Source organism: Thermobia domestica, chromosome 10 (assembly GCF_964235325.1).
Source record: "Thermobia domestica chromosome 10, izTheDome1.hap1.1, whole genome shotgun sequence".
NCBI lineage: Eukaryota > Metazoa > Arthropoda > Insecta > Zygentoma > Lepismatidae > Thermobia > Thermobia domestica.
Window position 1 is genome coordinate 199133555 of NC_137463.1, and position 21953 is coordinate 199155507.

The 21953-nt window shown below is 33.7% G+C and overlaps 1 protein-coding gene across 3 annotated transcripts in view; it reads left to right on the forward strand.

Annotated features, from left to right (window-relative positions):
• The first annotated feature begins 1774 nt into the window (after window positions 1-1774).
• Window positions 1775-21953, forward strand: part of LOC145662925 (uncharacterized) — a 61152-nt gene continuing 40973 nt past the window's right edge. The window contains exons 1-2 of one of the 3 annotated variants that reach the window (XM_081728942.1): window positions 1775-2001; window positions 18663-19139. In XM_081728942.1, coding sequence (XP_081585068.1) covers window positions 18733-19139 — 407 coding nt within the window. In that variant the 5' untranslated portion in view covers window positions 1775-2001; window positions 18663-18732. The remainder of the gene's footprint in view (window positions 2002-18662; window positions 19140-21953) is intronic. The other 2 variants (XM_081728940.1, XM_081728941.1) reach the window with 2 other exon arrangements.

Genomic DNA, 21953 nt, shown 5'->3' on the forward strand with positions numbered 1-21953 from the left:
GTTATTCTCCATAAAAAATAAAAAAAATACTGGCAGGTAAAATTAGAAATAGAAATGTTAAATAGAAGATATCCACTATACTCGCATTTTTACTTAGCCTGCTGTTCGGGAAGTTTCGAGCCCTGAATAGAGAAGTTACCAACTTCTACTATTTTATATAATAATACATAGGTATAGATCGCGGGAAGAAGAAGTACTCTATTATTCTTCACTGATTTTTATAAAAAAACATTCATTCAGGATGAATTTAAAGCCCCAGAAACATAATCCGTAGTCCATCAAAATCAAATATTTTACGAAAATTCTCGTGGAACATGTTTAAGTATAAGATATCCCGTTATTCGTTATTAACTTTATCTTCATGCAATGGGAATTTGATGATTTTATTTACCTACTTTGGATTTTATCCACTTGTCTTTGCAATAAACCGATCGGAATTATGTTGACGCCCTAAAATACGTGGTACAACGTTTTATCAAAATCGAATAATTTTTACATATTTTATTCTGGAGTGGAATTGACTTTACTGATTTTAAAATTCTTATTACTGGAGAATGTAGACCCAAAAATGGGGTTGTTACGGAAAGTTGGAGAAAGATACGAAATTTCGTAACACTTGGATAAGATTTACGGGGTTGAACGGGCACACACAAATGTTGATTGAGTTGGAAGTTCTAAAAGTTTACTTAAAATAAAACTATATATAGTCTACTCGTGCGGAACATATCAGATGCGGAATACTTTTTCATCTTCTTTGTCAAAATCTCAGAACAACGGAATACTTTTTCATCTTCTTTGTCAAAATCTCAGAACAACATAAGAAAAAAACTAAATAAAATCTTTGAGTTTAACGTCGCACAATTATGCTCATTAGGCTAAGGGAGGAGATGGTTAGAGCAAGTGAATTATAATAGAAGAACTGGTGGAATGAAAAGTGGGACAAAACGGGAATACCCTGAGAAAACCCACGGACACCATCTTGTCCACCACAAACTTACTTGGCCGGGGATCGAAACAATGAGGACCCCACGCACCAGAGGAAGCGCTCTACCACTGAGCCACCGTGCCACACAACAACAACATAAGAAAATTAGAAGTTACTAGGAAACATTTTAAGAAGGAATGAGTTTCGAAGATAAAAATCACTGCCCGATGATCATCTTTTAATACCTCCATTAGCAGAATAGACTGATATATCCCTCTCCTATATCATTTTAAAACCATATACGTTATCCGGATATTATCCTTTATCCTTCATCCGTATATTATCCGAATGTTCTACTACCCGGATATTATCCGTTACCTGAATTTTATCCATCATCCGGATAAATCCATTATCCGGATATTATCCACCATCCGGATATATCGATATCCGGGTATTATCCGTCATTCGGATATATTGATATCCGGATATTATCCGTCATCCGGATATCCGCCTTTATCCGGATATTGTCCGTCATCCGGATCTTATCCATTATTCGGATATTATCCGGTATCCGCTATCCGGATATTATCCGTTATCTGTCATCCGATTTGTTATCCGTAATCCAGATATTGCAAATCCGGATAAATTTCTATCCGATATTCGAATAAAAAATTATCCGGATATGGCCATCCCTACTTTTAATGTAATGAAACATTTGCCAGCGCTTATAAAATCCATTTGTAGGGACTCGAAAATTGCATAGAAAATAACTTGTGGGCGAACCAAACTACTGCAATCGTTCAAAGTTTAATCTGTTTTCTCCTGTGTTTTTTTTTTTTTTCTTAAACAAGACTTGTTCTGTGTTTTGTAAATTGAACCTGGCAACTCTGGCGCATTATATCCCACCCGCGAAAACTAGATAATTCCTGCAAATTGATTATTTAATTTTTAATTTATTTCAGGCGACCGATCATAATTACACTGACCGCGAGCTTCATTGAGGCAAGAATTTACCGAAGAAGGAAAACGTTCTTGGCTACGTACGCCATTCTGCTCTATTTTTCTGTCATAATCAGGTAAGTGTCATAATAATTGACATACCGGTACAATTCTTTTGAATGAAGCATAGGTATAATTTTTCTTCTTACGTTAATGTTTCGTTTATATTTTCAGGACTTCCATTAGTAGACCTAACTATATTCCTTGAAAATTATGTATCTTCCTTTGGGGATTGAACTGATCTTACCTTCAATTATTGCTATTACGAACTGCTTTCATTTTCATTTTTTACTGTCTAAAATTTAATTACAAAATTTTATATAAACCTAGTTTTCGTTAGTCTATTCGTGGATACCGATTACGAAAGTTCAACTGTTAGTTTAATGTTATTTTACTTAGGGGTGTAACATAAGATGCATTAATATGCCGACCATTTACCACTCTGGAACAAAAACATTAAAGTTATTGGACAGTTTGAACAACTTGACGCATACTTTCTTAGAGTGAATTTGAGGATTCAGTTACAGGTCTAGTTCTTCTTTTTGAGTAGCAAAAACGAAGACTACTTTACAAGTATTTGGAGATAAGTCATTTCTTGAATCTTCACTGCTAAAACATGGACCATTAGTTAAATCCAAAAGTAGGGAAAGGCGCACTTAGTCGTATCAGGTGGTCACTAGAAGTTAGTAATGGTGAAATATGCATTGGCACATTGTCATTCAGAAAAGCCAGCATATGTGCGTCCGTATGAATCAGGCGCGTAAGCTATGGTGGGTATGAGGGTTGAAAAGAAAAATATTTGTTTAAGAGAAGAAATGTAAAATTTACGGAGAAATTAACATTTACAAAATATGTAGTTGTAGGAGAAATATATGACGTAATAAAGATTTTCAATTTTGAGTTAGTAAGTGGGGGAAAAAATATAAATTTTAATATTAAATTCAATGAAACCACATAATAACGCTGTAGTGGGTGAAGTAGCAGGATTCGTCAGAGTACACCCGCACACTTTAGCTCATTTAGGAAGTATAGAGAAAAATAGAGTAATGAAGTTCGTAGAAATGTAGAACGGAATTATTTTAAGCTAAAGATATTTGTAAACCAATTGTATTTCAGATTAAATTTATCCATATACAGATTTTTCAAGTATACTGTAACATATTTTTATATCAAAAAAATTCTTCCTGTCTTTAAAGGTCGTATTGATGTATAATTGTAACATTTCTCTTATCTCCACATAACATAGTATGTTGTTAGATTGTTTCATTAGTCCTAGCGGTCTCGAAACATGCAGACTCGCAAGGTAATCTTTCATTGTATTTGAAAAATCCATGGAATTTTTCTCGGATTTCTTTTTATTTGCCACTCCTGACAATATTTGAATATCTATCTATCCCGCGAAAAGCGTACAAATGTCCACCAGAATAAGAGCAAGAATTCCGATTTTAAGGATCGTGGATGCCACATCCAGTATTTTTCGAATGTCGGGTGTAAACTTATGTAGGCCCTATATTTGTTATATCTCAATAGCGGATAAGAAAAAGGGGTAATACCCAGTTGACATGTAACGTTAATATACGGTTGACGGACAGACGCTGATGCTGGATAATGTGTGCATAATGCATAATATCCAGATGATTGTGTAGCGTATAACAGATAATGTTAGGTTGATGGAGAATGATAATGTCCGAATTACGATAATAATTTTAAGTATCTCATACAAGAGACTGACATATCAGTCTATTCTGCTCAAAGAACTGTACACAATGTTAAAAAAATGATCACCCGGGCAGTGAATTTGATTTAGAATGATATTTCTCCTTAAAATATTTCGTAGCAGCTTCCTAACTTTCTTACATTTTGAGATTTTTATAGAATGGGTGGGACAATAACCCATCTGACATGTCCGCAAAACTGATTTTTTAACAAATAATTCCTATTAGGGCTAGTTTCTATCTTTTTACTCAACATTTATGTGTCCGCGCCACCCCGTAAATCTATCCAATTGTAGTGAAATATAACGCGTTCAATTTTCGTAATTAACGCCGGTTTTGGGCTTACACTTTCAAGCAATAAGGGTCAAAAGAGTGTAAAATAAACTCTGTTGCGAAGTTTCGCACATAAAAAAATCATTTTATAATGTAAAATATGTATGAAGTACTCTTTTTTAATAAATCTTTGTATGTACTTTCTTGAGGATTTCCTAATAATTCCCGTCAGCTGTGGTTAGAATGAACTAGTGGAAAGACAAGTAAATACGGGTGGGTAAGATACCACAAATTTCGAAGTTTCCTTATTTAAACTATATAATAAAGAATTTCTTACAACTTTCACCAAATTACTCTAATTATGAGAAATGATTTTATTTTGTTGCAAGTTTTGTAGGTTTTCTTGATGCTTTCCAATCACTCCACTACTTCGAATTTAAGTCTTGCAAAAATATAGGGTAAACTTATAAATTAAAATAAGGAAGACGAAGCTCGATATAAACTTCTCACTAAAAATAATGTAATTCAGGTTTCAGCATTTTAGAATATTTCACATGTAAGAGAGGGGAAGAAGGGCAGTTTCAACAATATTGTTAGCATGACGTGAATTAATTGGTGTAGGTGAAAGATATTTAATTAATCATGATTATGACTATGTATAAATTATTCGTATTTTTATATCAATAATAAAATTCAACTCCCAGACTGGTGCTGTAAATCTCATATATTTTCACAACAATTAAGGAAATCATGTAGTAACATAAGACTATGTGCAGATAGAACATTTTGCCTAATAAGGTGTAACACTCATGTTATGTAGCAATGTGTTCATAATCTAAACCTTTCCTACTTCAAGCTATCAAGAAATTCTTTCTATGTTAAGGTAGGCGGAAAAATAATCACGCCACCAAATCGAGGAACAGAAGGTATGTGGGCTGAATAAGTAGAGACCTCGATATTACTGTAATAGTGACCAAAGAAGAGGCAAGATATACTTCGCCGCCCTCGCGGAACGAATTTGGTGAATACAGAGATGGTCTATGACTTAATATACGTATTGCTTACATTCGAACAATTGCTAATATTTCGCTCTGTTCAATTCCGCTTGTAGTTTTGGATATGATTAGACATCGTCCAATAGATAGCCAAAAGGCCGCAGCAACAGTTTTGGATATTAAACTAAATCTGATTTTATTTAATAAGAGATATTACCAATCATACAGAAGTCTCAGCAATTATCTTGAGTTAAATGATCAAGTTCTTTATGAACATATAGTCAATTGCTCCCATAACTAGGTAAGATCATTAATTTCTATGCATGGTATCAGCGTCCGAGTTTCGTTTCAAATGAGTTGAAATATAACAATATTATAATTTCCCACTGTCCATGCAAAATATTCCAAATGTAATCGTTTCCTTCAGTTGAAGCGAAGAGCGTTTCGTACGAAGCAAGTACGAAATGTTATATTCGCTGTTCATCATTGTGTTTCTTTCTTCCTCAAAGTTGTTGGCAAGGAATCGAGTATGACAGACTTAATTCATCGTTTTATCTTGTTTTAAACGTATTTCAGAAGAGCAGTTGTATGACGTAATCACAGGTATATAAAATCGTGCACTACTTCACACTATGTAGAATGACTGAGCCATCTATTCAACCAGTAACTAGATTCTTAGAAAGTTTTATAAGGAAATTGATAATGATACATTTGAATTAAATGTTACAAATTAAAATCAGAAAACAAACGAAATAAAGATGATATTAGAAAGTACAAAACGTATTAAACAACGATCTATAAAATTCAGTGTTTGAGTTGGAATGTGAAATATTAATTTGCAAATTTTAAATCCAAGTATCGTAAAACAGATAAAGGTGATGAAATTTATTAGCCTAACACTATTTTAAAATAAAACACATTTGAATATTTTAAACTCGTAATTACGTAAGTAAAAAAAAAAAAAAAAATGTGAAATGAGGGTTGCGGAAATGGAACAATATAAAGTTTTAATCTAATCATCGGTTTTGGGTATGGGTATTTTGCGGTTGTGATATTCCAAATGCCAACGTGTATATATAAATCTTTCTACTGCTCGAGGTCTTGTGTCAGTCAGAGATGTTACTTTTATTGTGTTTCAATTTCAAGCATATTGGCTGCTAATTACATTTTGGTGACTTCTCATCAGAAGAACCGTCAAAAAGGACGAAGTCTGACGTGTGTGCTTTGCCCTCAACTTGCTTCACGTATGTGAGTATCATTCCTAATAGAAGGTTATGATGTGAAGTACAGGTAATGATTGACCAAAGTTAAGTATAGCAACTGAGGACCGCTTCATTTTGTTACATGCAAGAATTTAACGCCATCAAAATTGCGGCGAGATGGCAAACATCTTTAAGAGCAGAGTAAGGCGCCCAATCTGGCGCTCTACAGTGACACGTTGAGAACATGAGATGATCTCATTGCTCGACTGTCAATAGGTGGTTCCAATTGAGTAGTGATTCTGGACTTACACTCGTCTGACAAGAGGCCGGAACACGCTATAAACCCACGGTCATTGTCGAACCAGATCATTTTGGCTGACAATGTTCCTGAATGTCGAGTTATAACGCTTTCGAAATGCTTCGCCATGGGCCGCAGGTCTTTTAACACCATAGCAAGTATTTGAACTGGGAGAACAGAACACAAGTTCATTTATTTATTATTTAAGTGAAGGTATTTCCTATAGCAAATATTGTATAAATTCTTTCTTCGTGTCCTCGTTCTAACGTATCTATGCATATTCCTGAATAAGCAAAAAATTATATTTCAATAAGCAAGTAAGTGATATAACGCTATAGAAATAAATACTGATACATAACTGAAAACTGAGTTTAACAAGAATAATAATATATAATAATCTGCGCATTGATATCCAAAATTCATTATTGTCTTGAGTCAAATTGAGAAGTTAGACACAACAGTCAAATATATCTTAATAAAATTCACAAGTGTAATTTGCTTCTCTTAACCTTTTCTTTAAATACTTCCCAATAGTAATTTAAAATATACGTTAAATGAATAGTTTCTTTCCAATAGTTTTACACAATCGATCTGAGAAAATTATAACATACAATAACTCATCTACTGCAAAAACGGGTACGACAAAACATTCACCACAGAATTTGATTTTTTCTACCGTATCACGACATCCTAACTTCAGTTTATCATGAACAATATTAACAGTTTCATAAGCATTACTTTAAGAATGCTTCTGTAAATAATTCTTTACCCCATTAAAGATACTACTGGACACACAAAATGTTACATTGTGATACGTTATTATGTTACAGCTGACTACTACACAATAGATATTGCCAATTTTAACAGTAATCTTCTAATGGGTAAACCCTCCTCGCTAATCACATTCGTATTTGCTAAATTCAAAACTTTCCGAAGGAGGTGCTGAACATGCACATTTTTATTTCTGGTTGTAACTTCTCAGGTGGAAACATTCCAAGATTTTTCATAAAATGAGGAAAGTTTCCGCACGTAACACTCATCCCTTACCCGGCAATAAAAGTTCAAACAACTTTTTAAATGAAACTTTACAACCTGTTTTTAATTTTATTTGATCTTAAAGATGAATACAGTTCAATTAATGCTTGGTCCTCGTCAGTCGGTGTTAGTAACCGAACACATCTAATCTCTTACGTAAAATTACTATTTCTAACTCACACTCATGAAACTTTCACGTTAACCAAACAAAACAAACTAAAGAAAAAAACGTTCCGCCCCAAAATTTAAACGCACTTCCGTTCATTATTACAATCCCAACTACTCCGGTTAGTTAAAAGTGGAGTTTCCTCAGTCGTTGGGGCCGCGGTGGCTCACTGGTAGAGCGTTCACCTCTGGTGTTTGGTGTCCCGGGTTCAAACCCTGCTAACGCCAAGTGAACTTTGTGGTGGACAAACACCGTGTTCGTGGGTTATCTCGGGGTTCTCCCGTTTCCTCCCACTTTCTTCATTCATCTTTCATCATCACCGTTTCCTTTAGCCTAACCGGCATAATCGTTTTTTTTTCAAATTTAAAGATTTTCCTAAAATAGATGACATTTTTAAGAGATGAATTTGTGTGCTTCTATAAATTTAATATCTATATATTGATAAATTACAACATTAATAAAGTATTACAATTTTTTTGTACTCATCTTAAGCACCTTGATATTTGTATTCTTGCTCGATATCTGAACATAATATCTTGATGTATCTTCCATAAAATATTTCGAAATTTTACAATTGCAAAGGACAATTCAATGAAGAAATCCATGACAATTCTACAACACGTCGCTGTCGCGATCTAGAAGACTAACAAAGGCAATTGTCATAACACTTTATGATTTAAGTATATCCATATATATATATATATATATATATATATATATATATATATATATATATATATATATATAGTTGGAGTATAAAGGATGACATGCTAGATTATGACAGAGAATTAAATAATAATAATAATGATAATAGTACATCAGATATTTACTTCATCTTTAATAAAAATATTTTCTTTCCCTAGATGTCTTTGTCTAACGTGCCATTTACTAATATTTTGTTAATTGTCGTTATCTTTAATGTGAACAATGTTTGCACCCGAAAAGCCCTGTATGAGATGAAGTCCCCTCTATTTTTAATACAGGGAATTAGTTCTCTCATCACTTAAAAATAAAAGGAATTTTGCGTAATTAATATTTTATCCCGAATATTATAGTTATGATCAATATGCCTTCTATCATGTAAATATATTTTTTACGTTTCTATGCATTGCTCATGTTCTGGATAGTCTTCCTTGGGTCTCTATTACTTAAATCTGAACATCTTATTTGCCATATAACATCCAAAAGATTATATACGTCATAATTAAAGAGCAATCCATAGGACTGTATTTTGTTACTTCATGAATAGTGCAATTTACAGAATAACCATTTTCATTAAGTCTTTTATCCCAAGATCTTTGTTTACGTCTAAAATATATTTTCAACGAATTTTTAATCGTGAATATATAACATTTACTAGGATTTAGCGTCGCGTGATATGGAGATGTGTTTATGTCTCTAATTCCACTCGCAAAAAAAGATCTTTGAAATTCGTTAATTTGAACATACTGTGATTGTAATGATCTATGGAGAAGACAAAGCCGTTACTATACATTAATTTATACTGTTTATTTACAATACTTTACTTTGAAAGGAATTTTATTGGTTCAAGAAAGACTCTTATCGAAAATTAATCCAATACAATCAGACAATAAAAAACAACTGAAACTAAGTTATTATCGCCATGTTGCTGGATCATCCCCCTAAAACTTTTTATTTGACATCAGTGTTAATAACAAAATTAATTACAACCCAATTTAAATCACCTAACTTAACTACAACATAATTCGCGAACAGTTCTTTTATATTTTCTAGAGCCTTTTGCTGTTCTTGTCCCCACTTAAGTACTGCAGAAACCGCCCTTAATCTTTCTCTTGATCCTATAGTTTCATGGAATTGAGAAACGAATTCCATAATATTGTGAAAAGGGCACATTAAACCCTTTTTGTTCTTTGGTGCAGGCAAACTTTTAATAATCTCAAGCCTGGACGCATCCATGTTCATTTTTCGATCCTTTATAATAAGGCCTAAATATCAAATTTTACGCCAAAAAATATACACTTTGTTGACAAGGTGAAACCCATATCCTCATGCCTCCTTAACACTTTTTCAAACAGAAATTTGTTAGTCTTCCATTCCACACCTTCATTTCTCAAAGGACACAACAATTTAGTTAGTGTCTCTGCAGCACATGATTTCCAGTAGGTAAACCAACCGGAAGTATCTTAAATTCAAACAAACTCTTATGCGTAAGTAAAGCCGTTAAATGGCGACAATCCTCCAGTTATTTTATTGTTAAATATGCTTTCATGATATCCAGATGGCTATAGATTTTAGCTTCTGATAATTCAGCTAAAATATCCTGAATCTTAGGTGCGGAACTGTGTATTTAAACAAGGATGCCTATTTAGATCAGCATAGTTCATGACCATATGTTTGGATTCATCGTTGTTATTTACGTGGAAATATGGAAAGCCATATTCGGTATTACTATTTTCGATTAAATCAGCTTTTAGCAACTCATCTATAATTTTATCGTGTTCTATTTGACATGCTCGAGACATTGGTTAGACTTTTTTACGGATAGCGGTATAATCGTTTAAGAGAATTTTATAACTAAAATCTTTGATTTTTCCCACATTAAATGAAAAGGTATAGAAAACTTAAGTGACTCATTCACATATCCTTGTAGTTCAGGACACTCCTTTAATACGTCTGGATGCATTCTCAATTGACATTGTTTCTCAATACCCTGCTTATTTAAACTGGTTTTTGAATAACCAATGGACTCCGCTGAGATGGCAACGCTGCAATGTTCCCTTGTCTGTGCCTGAGTAAATTTCGTAATATGAGATTCTCGACAAGCATTTGGAGGCCATCCAACCGAATATATTTTCTCAACAATAATTTTGTTCAAATTTGGAATAGTTCACTCCAAGATATAATAAAGTACAAGCCTTCTTAAATAATGCGAGGGCTTAATGAAAGCTTCAGAGAAACGGAAGAATTTATCAAAGGGAAAATGATCATATTTTGTTATTAAATCAATCTTTGCCTTTAAAGTTTAAACTCATTATTTCCCACAAAAGACTAGTTCAAGATTTTCCACGAAAAATTTAATCGACACACACGATTTCTAAAATTTAATTGGTATCTTCACACATTTTTCGAAGGTCAAATTATATTTATCTATCCCTTCTCCTCTAAACTTCTCCTTACTCACTTTTACTGTGTATGTTAACTTCGGATTCCCCCTTTCAAGGTTTTGTTTATCAATAACTGAAGCCAAGGACCACGTATCTAGCCCTCCCCCCTTTAAGAAACCAAACGTGCCTTCCATTTCAACTCAGGAAAAAAAAATGTACCATCATCATCTTAGATATTGTTGAACCTTTTTCTTTTTATAGCAACTATACATGTTTCTGAGAGACCCATATATTTTGTTTTGTCGAAAAAAAAATCCCGCCAAGTAATGGGCCAGGAAAAACGGAGAGTACAATTTATGAATTGTAGAAGACATGGAAAATGGTCAACTTCGGAACCCCACCATTCACCTATGGAGACAGTTATAATTCTTGTTGTTGTATGTACATAGAGATATAAATAAACTTTATTTTTTTACAGTTTGGTTTGGGCATGCGCATCTTTTTCTACATAAATTAATAAATGAACGTCAGTTTATCTGAAAAGTCGAAGTTTGTGATTTTGTTTTCGAGCACTTCCGGTTCGAATTTTAAAATTCTGTTCTCACGCTAGACCTAGTTACCCGCTTTCCGGAAAAAAAATGTATCGCTTCTGTGTGCATCCGTTTTGTCGCAACAAATTCGACAAATTGTAAAATTTTCATAAATCGCCATTTTCTCGAAAACACCATCTTTTAAAATTCTGAAACTTTCAGATGGTTCAAGTTTACATGATTAATTAACACATCAAGTACAATTTTTGACAAGTGTTTCATGAATTTAGTACAGCCTTTCCAAGTTAGCGATGTTTCATTAACGTTGATGTCACAGTTAGCAACACTGGAAACAATAAAACTGCAATGATTTGATTATGTTTGTGGTTCACATTCATTAAATGCAGAATAAAAGGTTTTTCTGAGTGTTTTTCTTTACTATTTTGATCAAAAAGAATCTCTGAAATATTAAAATGAGCCTCCCCTTCTCCGTTTTTTTAAAAGCGAAGTAATCTGAGATGGAAATTACGGTTACGAAACACAAATTTTAAGTTCACTTACTTAAAATGGTCTTCGGAAACAAAATTTCACTGATTTTTTTTTTTTCATATGGACCAATCATTTGTTTGCTTGGTGTCTTCACAACTCCTCAACAGGTGGATCCAGGGAGGCGATCGCCCTCCGTGAAGAAGAAACTCTTATTTTATATATAAATAAAAGCCATCCCATAGTTTGGAGCTCTTAAAAGTAGCTCTAAGTAGCAGTATTACCCCCCTCCCCCCGCAGAAGTACGTCCTGGATCTGCTCCTGCGTAGCACATTGTCGATAATCACAAAAGACTTATTTTCACTTCTTTTATGCTCTTCTGGAAACGCGTACTCTCCAGAAGGTCCATGTGAAAGCATAAACAGCACTTCAACTTTACGTAATCCATGATTTATTGATAATTCTGCTACGCACCAGTGGCTATCGTATGTATATTGAAGGGCGCCAATCCTTAGGGGACCCGCGCCCCTATTGTATTTATGAATACACAATATTTGGCATAATTAATTGCAATTTTCTCTTAAAATCCTCATATAAATACCTTCGACATCTGAATGCCCCCCTCTCTCAAATTTACAGAGAAATATGCGCATATGTATGTAACAAGTTTCTTTTTGCAGACTTCTTAAATATACACTTTGAATTGCAGAACCTCAATTTTGGGGGAAGCATGAAGTTAGTTTATGATGCCCCCTTTACTGCCATAAAAACTTCGTCATTTTCCGAAAACCGAAGGTGACTTCGTTGAATATCAGTTACCGGTCGCATATTTTCCTATTCTTGCTTTTTGTTTTCTTCCGGAAGTTGTCGAATTCAGTTCCAGGCAACAAAACGAGAGTATTACCCGGAGTTTGTGCTTGCACTATACTCACGAATTATTGTGCAGTTTTAATACTGTGTATCTGTTTTTGCCTAATGTTATGCCGCGTTGCCACATTCTTTACAACCTCCCTCCCAAATACCGTCGCAGAGACCCTAGCGTGACCAGTTTCACTGCAAAACTACTGCTTTATCAAACCTGTCAGCATCTCGAACATCTGAAAGCGATTTTTAAAGTGGGATGTTGCACCATCACAAATCACTGACACAGTTTGGGAAATTGTGGACACTTATTTTCACGTATTCGAACCTTTTTCTATAACCTATATTTTCGCTTCTCTTCGGGTATTTTTCGAATCTTGCATATGGCTATGAGTACATGAGCCGAATCGTGTGTTTTGTCGTCGCTTATTACAACAAAACTGTCAGTTGTTCCATATTCCGGCGATAACTCTGAATTTCACTTTGCAGAATAACAGTCCAAGGAAGTTCACATAAAGTAAAATAGAATTTGTATCTTGAAATTTTATACGATGCTTTTCGGTAGCAATTAATTCTCTTTGGATTTTCTTGATGTAGTCATAAATTACAATTCTTACAGATAAGCCAGCAATGCACGACACGGGAACAGAGAGTGGCACAGTTTATTTTAACGGGATCATTGTTTTCCCGTATGGCATCCGTAACACTTTCATTTTCAACAGGATCAATAATCAAAGACTCCACACTTATTACGTCCACTCTAGGACATTCACCACATTCTTGAAGAAAACAGCTGTCATTTTCTACAGATCATACTACTAAAGGGGATAGGTCAGTCATGACAGCTTCAATACAGACAGCACCTTTGATTTGTAGCAACGCAGTAGCAGCTAACTTAAAATTTGCACAATACACACACACATACACACATACACACTTCCCTCTCAGGTTGCGGACTGACTCACTTTAGTCGAATACTGTAAAATTCCGAGTGACCCATTCTCATGTTGGGATTGTTCTGTTTAAACAGTCAGTAAATTTCTTTGGAACGCGTAAGAAAACGTTTCGATTTTTTTTAACTTTTTGTCCTTTTTCGATCACTGGAATGACATAGCACTTGATTCGGACTTTCTCTGGAGCATTCCAAACCATCACTGAAGGTAATAGTTCAGGCTTTTTATAGATCATCAGAGTTTATTGGATGCCATTTTAAGTAAACTTAAGATTTGTGTTTTTGGAAATCGTAATTTTCATCTCAGATTACTTCGGTTTAAGAAAATGGAGGAGCAGGGAGGGGGCTCATTTTATTATTCCAGAGAGCTCTTTTGATCAAAATAATAAGAAACCAGTCAGGAAAATCTTTTATTCTTTACTTAATTAATTTGAACCACAAACATCATCAAATCATTGCACTTTTGTTTCCAGTGCTGCTAACTGGGACATCAAAGTAACGAAACCTCTCTAACTTCAAAAGGCTGTAGTTAATTCATGAAGCATTGGTCGAGAATGGTATTTGTTGTGTTTATTACTCATGTAAAGTTGAACCATCTGACAAAATTTCAGAATTTTAAAAGATGGAGTAAATGCCGCCCAAAAATGACGATTTTTTCTGGAAATTTTAGTTTCTCGAATTTTTTGCGAAAAAACTGTTGCACACAGAGGCGATACATTTTTTTTTTTTTTTTCGGAAAGCGGGTAGCTAGGTCTTACCAACCGTGAAAACAGAATTTTAACGTTCGAACGGGAAGTGCTCGAAAAAAATTCGCGAACTTCGACTTTTCAGATAAACTGACGTTATTTGTTAATTATGTACAAAAAGATACGCATGTGAAAATCAAACTATAATAAAATTAGTTTATTTATATCCCTATGTACATACCACAACAAGAATTATAACTCTGTCTCCATAGCTGAATGATGGGGCTCCGAAGTTGACCATTTTCAATTTCTTCTACACTTCATAAATTGTACTCCCCGTCTTTGATGGCCCATTACTTGGCGGGAAATTTTTTTTCGACAAAACAAAAAATATGGGTCTCTTAAAAACATGTCTAGTTGCTACAAAATGTTTCAACATTATCTGACATGGTGATGGTACATGCTCTGCTTGAATTGAGATGTAAGGCACCCAAAACGAAAATATTCACATAAGATTCAATTAATTTTCCTAAAGAGTTATTCACTAAAGGTCCATCATTATTTTAATTTCCGCTTTATTAATTTCGAAAGCTTTCCGTGGTATCGTCCCCTTAATGGTTCTCCAAACTCATTATTGCATTCAGTTTAATTCAGAAGTTGGACACATCTCATTTTATCTTAATAAACTTCACAGTTGTGTTTCACTTCTCATTAACTTGTCTTTAAATAGTTTCCAATAGTAATATACAATATATACATTATATAAATAGTTTCTTTCCAATAGTTTATAGAATAGGTCTGAGAAAATTAATAACATACCATAACTCACCTATTAGAAAAAGGTATAAGACCACATTCACCTCAGAATTTGAAGTTTCTACTGCATGGCGATATACTAACTTCACTTTATTATCAACAATATTAACACTTACATATAACTTTAACAATTCTTCTGTAGATATATACTTCATTTCATTGAAGAAAACTAATAAAATCTCAAATTATTATATTGCGATATGTTACTATGTAACAGTTGACTACTACAGAATAGATATTGCCCATTTGCACAGTATTTTTCGAATGGGTAAACTCTCCTAGCTAAGTAAATTTGTATGTACGAAACTCAAAATTTACCGCCAGAGACACCTAACATTCACAGCTTTATTTCAAGTTGCATATTTCTCAGATAATACATTTTTAGATTTTTTATACAGTGCGGAAAAAGTTTCCGCACGTTTCACGTTGCATAGCCATACCGCCCTCTTATTGTTTGAACGGAGTACATTAACCGGTTTATTTTACGTAACACTTATCTTTCTCCTCTGAGAGATGTACGTCCTTCTTAGATGTAATTAACCCCAACCTCTTGACTATACATAATAATACATAATCGTATCTCTTACAGTAATTAGTGGGGTTCTTGGAACGATAGAGCAATCGGTGAAATAACTAGCCCTTTTTCCTCTACTTGACTTCGCTCGAGCATATTTGAGATGCTATCGGGAGAGGCCTTAGTAACATCAAAATACACCGAGATCTGTCCAGTACTTGTCAACAGTGCAAAGTAGTAATGAAACTGTATATTGTTGGCAGTAAGTTTGTTTCCAAGTCAACCTCTCAACAGTTAACTCTTAAGTTTACGGCACGTGCTTGTTGACTGCTGTTCAATGCTTCTTATCTTGAATTACTGAAGTGTTCACAGTGTAAAAGCATGCCTGCCGGCATCAACATAATCCTCTAGTAATTAGTAAGAAACTGATGTTTACTTTTTTAATGATGCAGGTACTGGTTCTGTGATTTTTTTCTGTATAAATTCGTCCACTACCGTCAGTGTATTGTTTCCTGTGTATCACTGGAATTGGTTATCACATACTATTTAAAGGACCATTTAAGAGCTTTTGTAGTCTCAGGGAAAGCATTATGAATCGAAATACTTTTAGTGTATTTTATGGATCCTGTATAAAGATACATTTTTTTCTAATTTCACATTTATTGTTTATTTTATCCAGGGTGGATTGATTTAAATCAATCTGATTTAAATCAAGTTTTAAATCACTTGATTTTTTAAATAAAAATCGTTGATTTAAATCGAATTCCGAAATAAATTAATTTAAATTGGAAATAAGTAAAATCCCGTTTCTGTTCTGTTATTTCGATTATGGAAGTTAAAACCATAATACAATGAGACTCAAATGTACAGTATAGAATGAAAACAAGTGTCATGCAGAGGATGATTAGAAAAAATCCCGTTTTGAACAGGTAACGGAGCAATCCTACTTTATTCTTTTCGTAACATTGGGTTTGGGTTTTAAAATCGTTAACTATTCCAGCGGGGAAATCACCATCGATTAAGATAAAAATTCTTTTTTGTGCGTGTCTGTTTGTTCCCAGATAATAGGGTGTATTTATAGGGGTCCTATCCCCTCTCCATTTTTTTTTTTTTTTTTTTTGTGTGTTCATTTTATAACTTTAGGCGAAATTTATGTGTTTCATGCTGCAAGCAAGTTCTGAGTTTTTAAAAATAGCCCCCTGCCAAATATCAGTAACTTTTGTGAAAAAAGTATCATTTTGACAAACGTTGCTGTACTTTTCCTTAATTCTTAACCTTTTAAATTATATCACCTATTTTTAGGGGATAGGCCAGAATCTTCATTATTCGATTAAAAAAGTACCAATAAGGCTTTTTACTCCGTTTTCTTCAAGACTTTAGGCATTTTAGAACATGTTACATATGCTTTCACGCCTTTCTGCGTTGAGGCGTAGTGTGCGATGTCATAAATTTAAAAAGATAATTTTTGTTATGCGTTAATATTTTCTGGCGGGTTACATTTTGCATTCAGAAGACTGAAATTTTGCACACTCGTTCAGTGCACCCCTTAATAATTTTCAGATGTTTTCAGATCTCTGCGTGTAAACAGCGGGATTCAGAGGGGCAAAAATGTTTTTAAAAAAGGATGTTTTTAACAAAAAATTAGCTTTCTTCGTGATTTTCCCGCCTCAGATAGAGACATATGAATGGTACTGTTTGAAAGGGTGTTCTATTCTGAAGAAAATGATGTACGTACTATGCTCCTATGATAAATAGGAATGTCTGAGGAAACTTATCTGAGATCCTGTTTTATACGGGAATCTGGGGAATATTTTTCGCGGACTTACTTTTGCACCTACACGATCGAAATTTTGCACATTTACTCAGTGCACCCCTCGGTAATTTTTAGATTTGTTTCAGATCTCTGCCTTAAAACGAGAGGACGGTCCACAGAGGTAAAAAAAAAAAAAAAAAAAAAAAAAACTTTCAACAGAAAATTCCTTTTTTTCGTGATTTACCCGCCCCATTTACATGATGGAGACATTTGGAGGGCACCGTTTGAAAATTTGTTTTATTCTGAAGAGAATAATGTACAAATCATGATCCTAGAATAATTAGGGATGTCTGAGGAAATTTTTATATTACCTCCGGGTCATCTGCGGCATTGTGGGAATGTTCTTAGCTCATTATTAAATAGTTTACTCACCCTTACTACTCAAGATAGAAGCTTGAAATTTTGTACACACTTTTAGTACACCCCTTAGTATTTCCCAGTTGATTTTGAGATATGTGCGTTAACACAGGGGAATCCAGAGGGGATCAAAATTAAAAAAAAAAAAACTTAAAAATGCCGATTACTCTCAAAATTTCCCGCTTCAGGGACATGATAGGAAAATGTGAATGTTACCGTTTCAAAATCTGTTCTATTCTAAAAAGAGTGGTGTATGTACCATGATCCTAAGATAAATAGGGTAGCTGCTTGACTGAAAGTCTATAGTTATCCTTTAAAAAGAGCTTAATTTAAAAGGGTTAAGAAACATTGTTTGGGATAGATATAGGTGAACAATTGTTGATAATTCAAAATTCAACCCCAATACTTTCACTTAAATAGCATAATTAGCATTTAATACTAATACCTAATGCTTTTTCTTCAGTTTGCGACTTTTATTTTACGAGAACAAAGATTTGATTTAAATCAACAAAAATGATTTTTTTTAAAAAAAGTCATGATTTTTTTCCACCCTGATTTTATCACACTGTTACATAACTTTCTATCTATGATTGAAGTTTCATCAATATATGCTGTTACGAAGTTACACAGCATGCAATACCTAATTTCGTCCTTAAACTTGCATACCAGTTTATATACCAAATAAGGTGTAAAATTTATAGTTAATCGTATACTTTTAGTTTGAACGAATTTCTATGCTCTATTGTAAGTAAGACACCTCTTTAAATCAGCCTCCTTTGTGTAGTACTATTTAACTCAGTAACATGATTTTAGTGTCCCATTAGCATGTGCATCTATAGTTTGATCAAAGCTTTGTATTATGTATAGTAGCTTTCTACTTTCATATTTTAAATCTTTCTTATCTGTATATAACACTATATAATTATGAATAATATTCTTGTAAATATTTTCAGAATTATTCATTTTCTTATCAAAATCTGTGTACCAAAGTCCTGAAGTCTAAAACTTAAAGTTACCAATTAAATGGATGGCAATTATCTCAATATTCCGTCAACTAAAATTGAAGTGAAAGCGGAGAAAGAATTCATTGAAGATTGCAAATATGAGCTGCATAATAATAACAACAATTCTGAAGATAAAGACCCTCTTCTGGCAAGTTCTGTTATATATTGGGAATGTTGGGGAGAAGAAATTAGTGAAACAAAAGCAGATAATGTCTCTAAAGTGTCTACGTTAAGTGAAACTTTGGTTCAGAAACCTACGGATCAACTTTTTAACGATGTGACATCTTTCAATCCAAATTTAAGTAATTGTATACGAAGTTCGGAACACTCAAACATGTACATATCTTCCATTATTAATGATCAAACACAAAAGAGCGACCAAGGATGTAATTCCCAAGAGATAGACAGCAATTCTATGGAATCTAGGTACAGTAACAGTATTCTTTTGTTTGAACTTATTTTCTATGTAAATATTTCTTTCCAGATACAAAACAGAAGGTTGTCCACTACAAATATACTCGATTGTGAATTACTTATAGACTAGTAATCCGTGTCTTTTCTACTACAAATTCTGGCCGATATGATAGTTATGTGCTCGAACGATCACATAACAACATAGTTTACTCTGAGTGTATGACTAGAGGCCTCCTTGTTTATGTGTGTCCATACATTTGAGGTCCCGTCACCATACAGTAGAAGTTTGGTCTGACACCAAGGTCAATGGTTCTATGTTGTTCTGGAAATATGCTACGTTGAGTTGACTTTCTTTTTGAAAGCATTTTAACGTGTGGCAGCGTTCCTCGACTATATCATCTCGCCGTCACCAGAAATCCATTGGAAAATTTTTCATGTACTGGAGACTGAAGATACAGCGGTGTTTGCTGTTTTATGGTAGAAAATGGATCGGACTTTTTTTTTTTCACATCATCTATGTGAAACCATCTGTCTTACGGTATACATAGCTGTTTCCACTTCCCCTGTGCGAGGTATGTTTCATGTGAACCTCTGCTTAATGTGGTACTCTGTGAGTTGGTGTCCGCAAGCTTTGTCAGTTCTTCCAGTACGATGCTCTTCCTGATGTTCGAAACTGTGATTTTTGAGGTACAATGTCGTATGACCTAAACTTCCTTTGTTAGAGCATTGTCTCTTTTCACTGCTCTCGTATTGCCATGTGGGCTTTGAGGACTGAAGTCTTGTTCTTCTCACAATATCCAGCCGACCACCTACCGTAGACGCCTATTAGACATATCGTCGGATAATTAGATCTACATCTGCTTTGCCAATATTTAAATCTTTTTTTTTTCTGACTGGCTGTGATGGTTAGGCGGAAGAAGTCCACATATGAACTTCGCCCAGAAAATTGTCACTTTTACCTCGATCGTTCCACAAATCATAACCAGCCATGTACACTCATGTCCAAAATTATTGTCCCATCTCCATAAATATGATCCTGTAAGTATATAATTCGATAGTAATTTTGCCAGGTATTTTTTATAATGTTAGTAGCTGTATAATGGCCAAAGACATGTATGTGGTAAATTTCATGTCAAAAGAGCAGTAAATAGGAACAATAAAACGAAAATAAATCTTTCTTGTCCATTTAACTACATTTTGTTTTACTCATTCTAATTTTCGTATTTATAATTCTTTTCCTAAGTCTTTTACACAGACATATATTTTCTGATTATACACATAATATCAGTCTAAAAGTACCCTGCAAAATCATTATCAAATTATATTCCCATAACAAGACACACATAGATACGCGGCAATCAATTTGGACATGAGTGTACCTCCGCATAACGGAGGTTGAATATTTCTTTCGGAACAACGAATGAAGGATGAGTTATTTTGTCGTTGGCAATCTTCTGTAATTTTGTCTTTGCTGTTTTTAGCTTTAGTGGTGTAATTACAAACAATATAGTAAAGAACAGAAAGATACATCGAATTGCATAGGTTTGTAAAAAAAAAAATAGTATAAATCGACACTGAAATGAGAGTTGAAACACAGCAGTAAGTTAGTCCCGACTTCTTACAACAACCGTCGAATGTTAGAAACAACCCGACGCACTGCTGAAAAATCTTAAGCAGTTTTTTGGTAAATAGGTGCTCACTAGCAGAGCGTGCACTTACCAAAGCTATCAGCAGATTTTGTGAAGTACTAATTATATCAGTACTGTTTAGATGAATGCACTGAATTACTGCTACAATGGAAAAAATACTTTTTTATATTGACAGAAAATTCGATGATAATGTTTCATATAAGAATGTGAACAGCATACTAAGGACAATGTTCGTATACGTAATTAAGTTCTAAATATTTAAGATAATTTAAATTTAAATTTAAGATTTTGTTGAGAATATCATTTTGGAAATTATTCACTGCAGCTTTGAAAAATTAAATATTACTAATAAAACTCCAACGGATCAAAGCAGTATATATATTTTAACAGTATCTTTTCTGTTTTGGTCAGTTGGAGTTCTATTAGCTTTTTTTCTTTTCTTTTTTTTTTTTTTTTTTCATTCTATTGGTGTTGCTTATAAATAGAAATTGAAGGGACGAAGAAAACTGCTTTCAAAATAATAATAATAACGAAATATTTTGATACGTTCATTTCGACTGAAATATTTTGCTCCTGTTTAGTCATTTTATTTTCTTGAAATTCAGAAATATCTTCAGCGTTAGCTTTCCTATTATGTGAAGAGAAAATGGTTACATTATTTTGAAGAGAGAAAAGTATCAAATGAGACATCAAAGAAATAATATTTTGATAGAAAAAAAAGTAACAACCAATTGGTTTTCTTGTTCAAGAATCTGTTTGCAAAGCTGTTTCAAAACTGTTCAACGATTAATTTCAAAGGTTAAAAGTTGACTAGCTTAAGATGTAAATATTTTGCTGCTGCGAATATAGGCTTCATAGAAAGAAATTATAATTCATGCATAAGCAGAAACATCAGTTAGTATTCATTAGCAGTAGAACATTGCGCAGTGTAGGAGCTATAAACATTTTATATAGAAGCAAATGTAACACAGGAATATGACCAAATTAGTGTATTGAAAGGACAAAGCCGAGCGAGGTATCCAGTAGTTATTTCAATAATATTAACACTGAATAATGGTAATAAGAAAACATTCTGTGAAATTTAATATCGTGTTGACTTGCGCTATGACAATTACACATTTCTGTGCTTCAATTTTATAAGCTTCTGTGAGACTGTGGTGCAGTTTACAACAGGTTG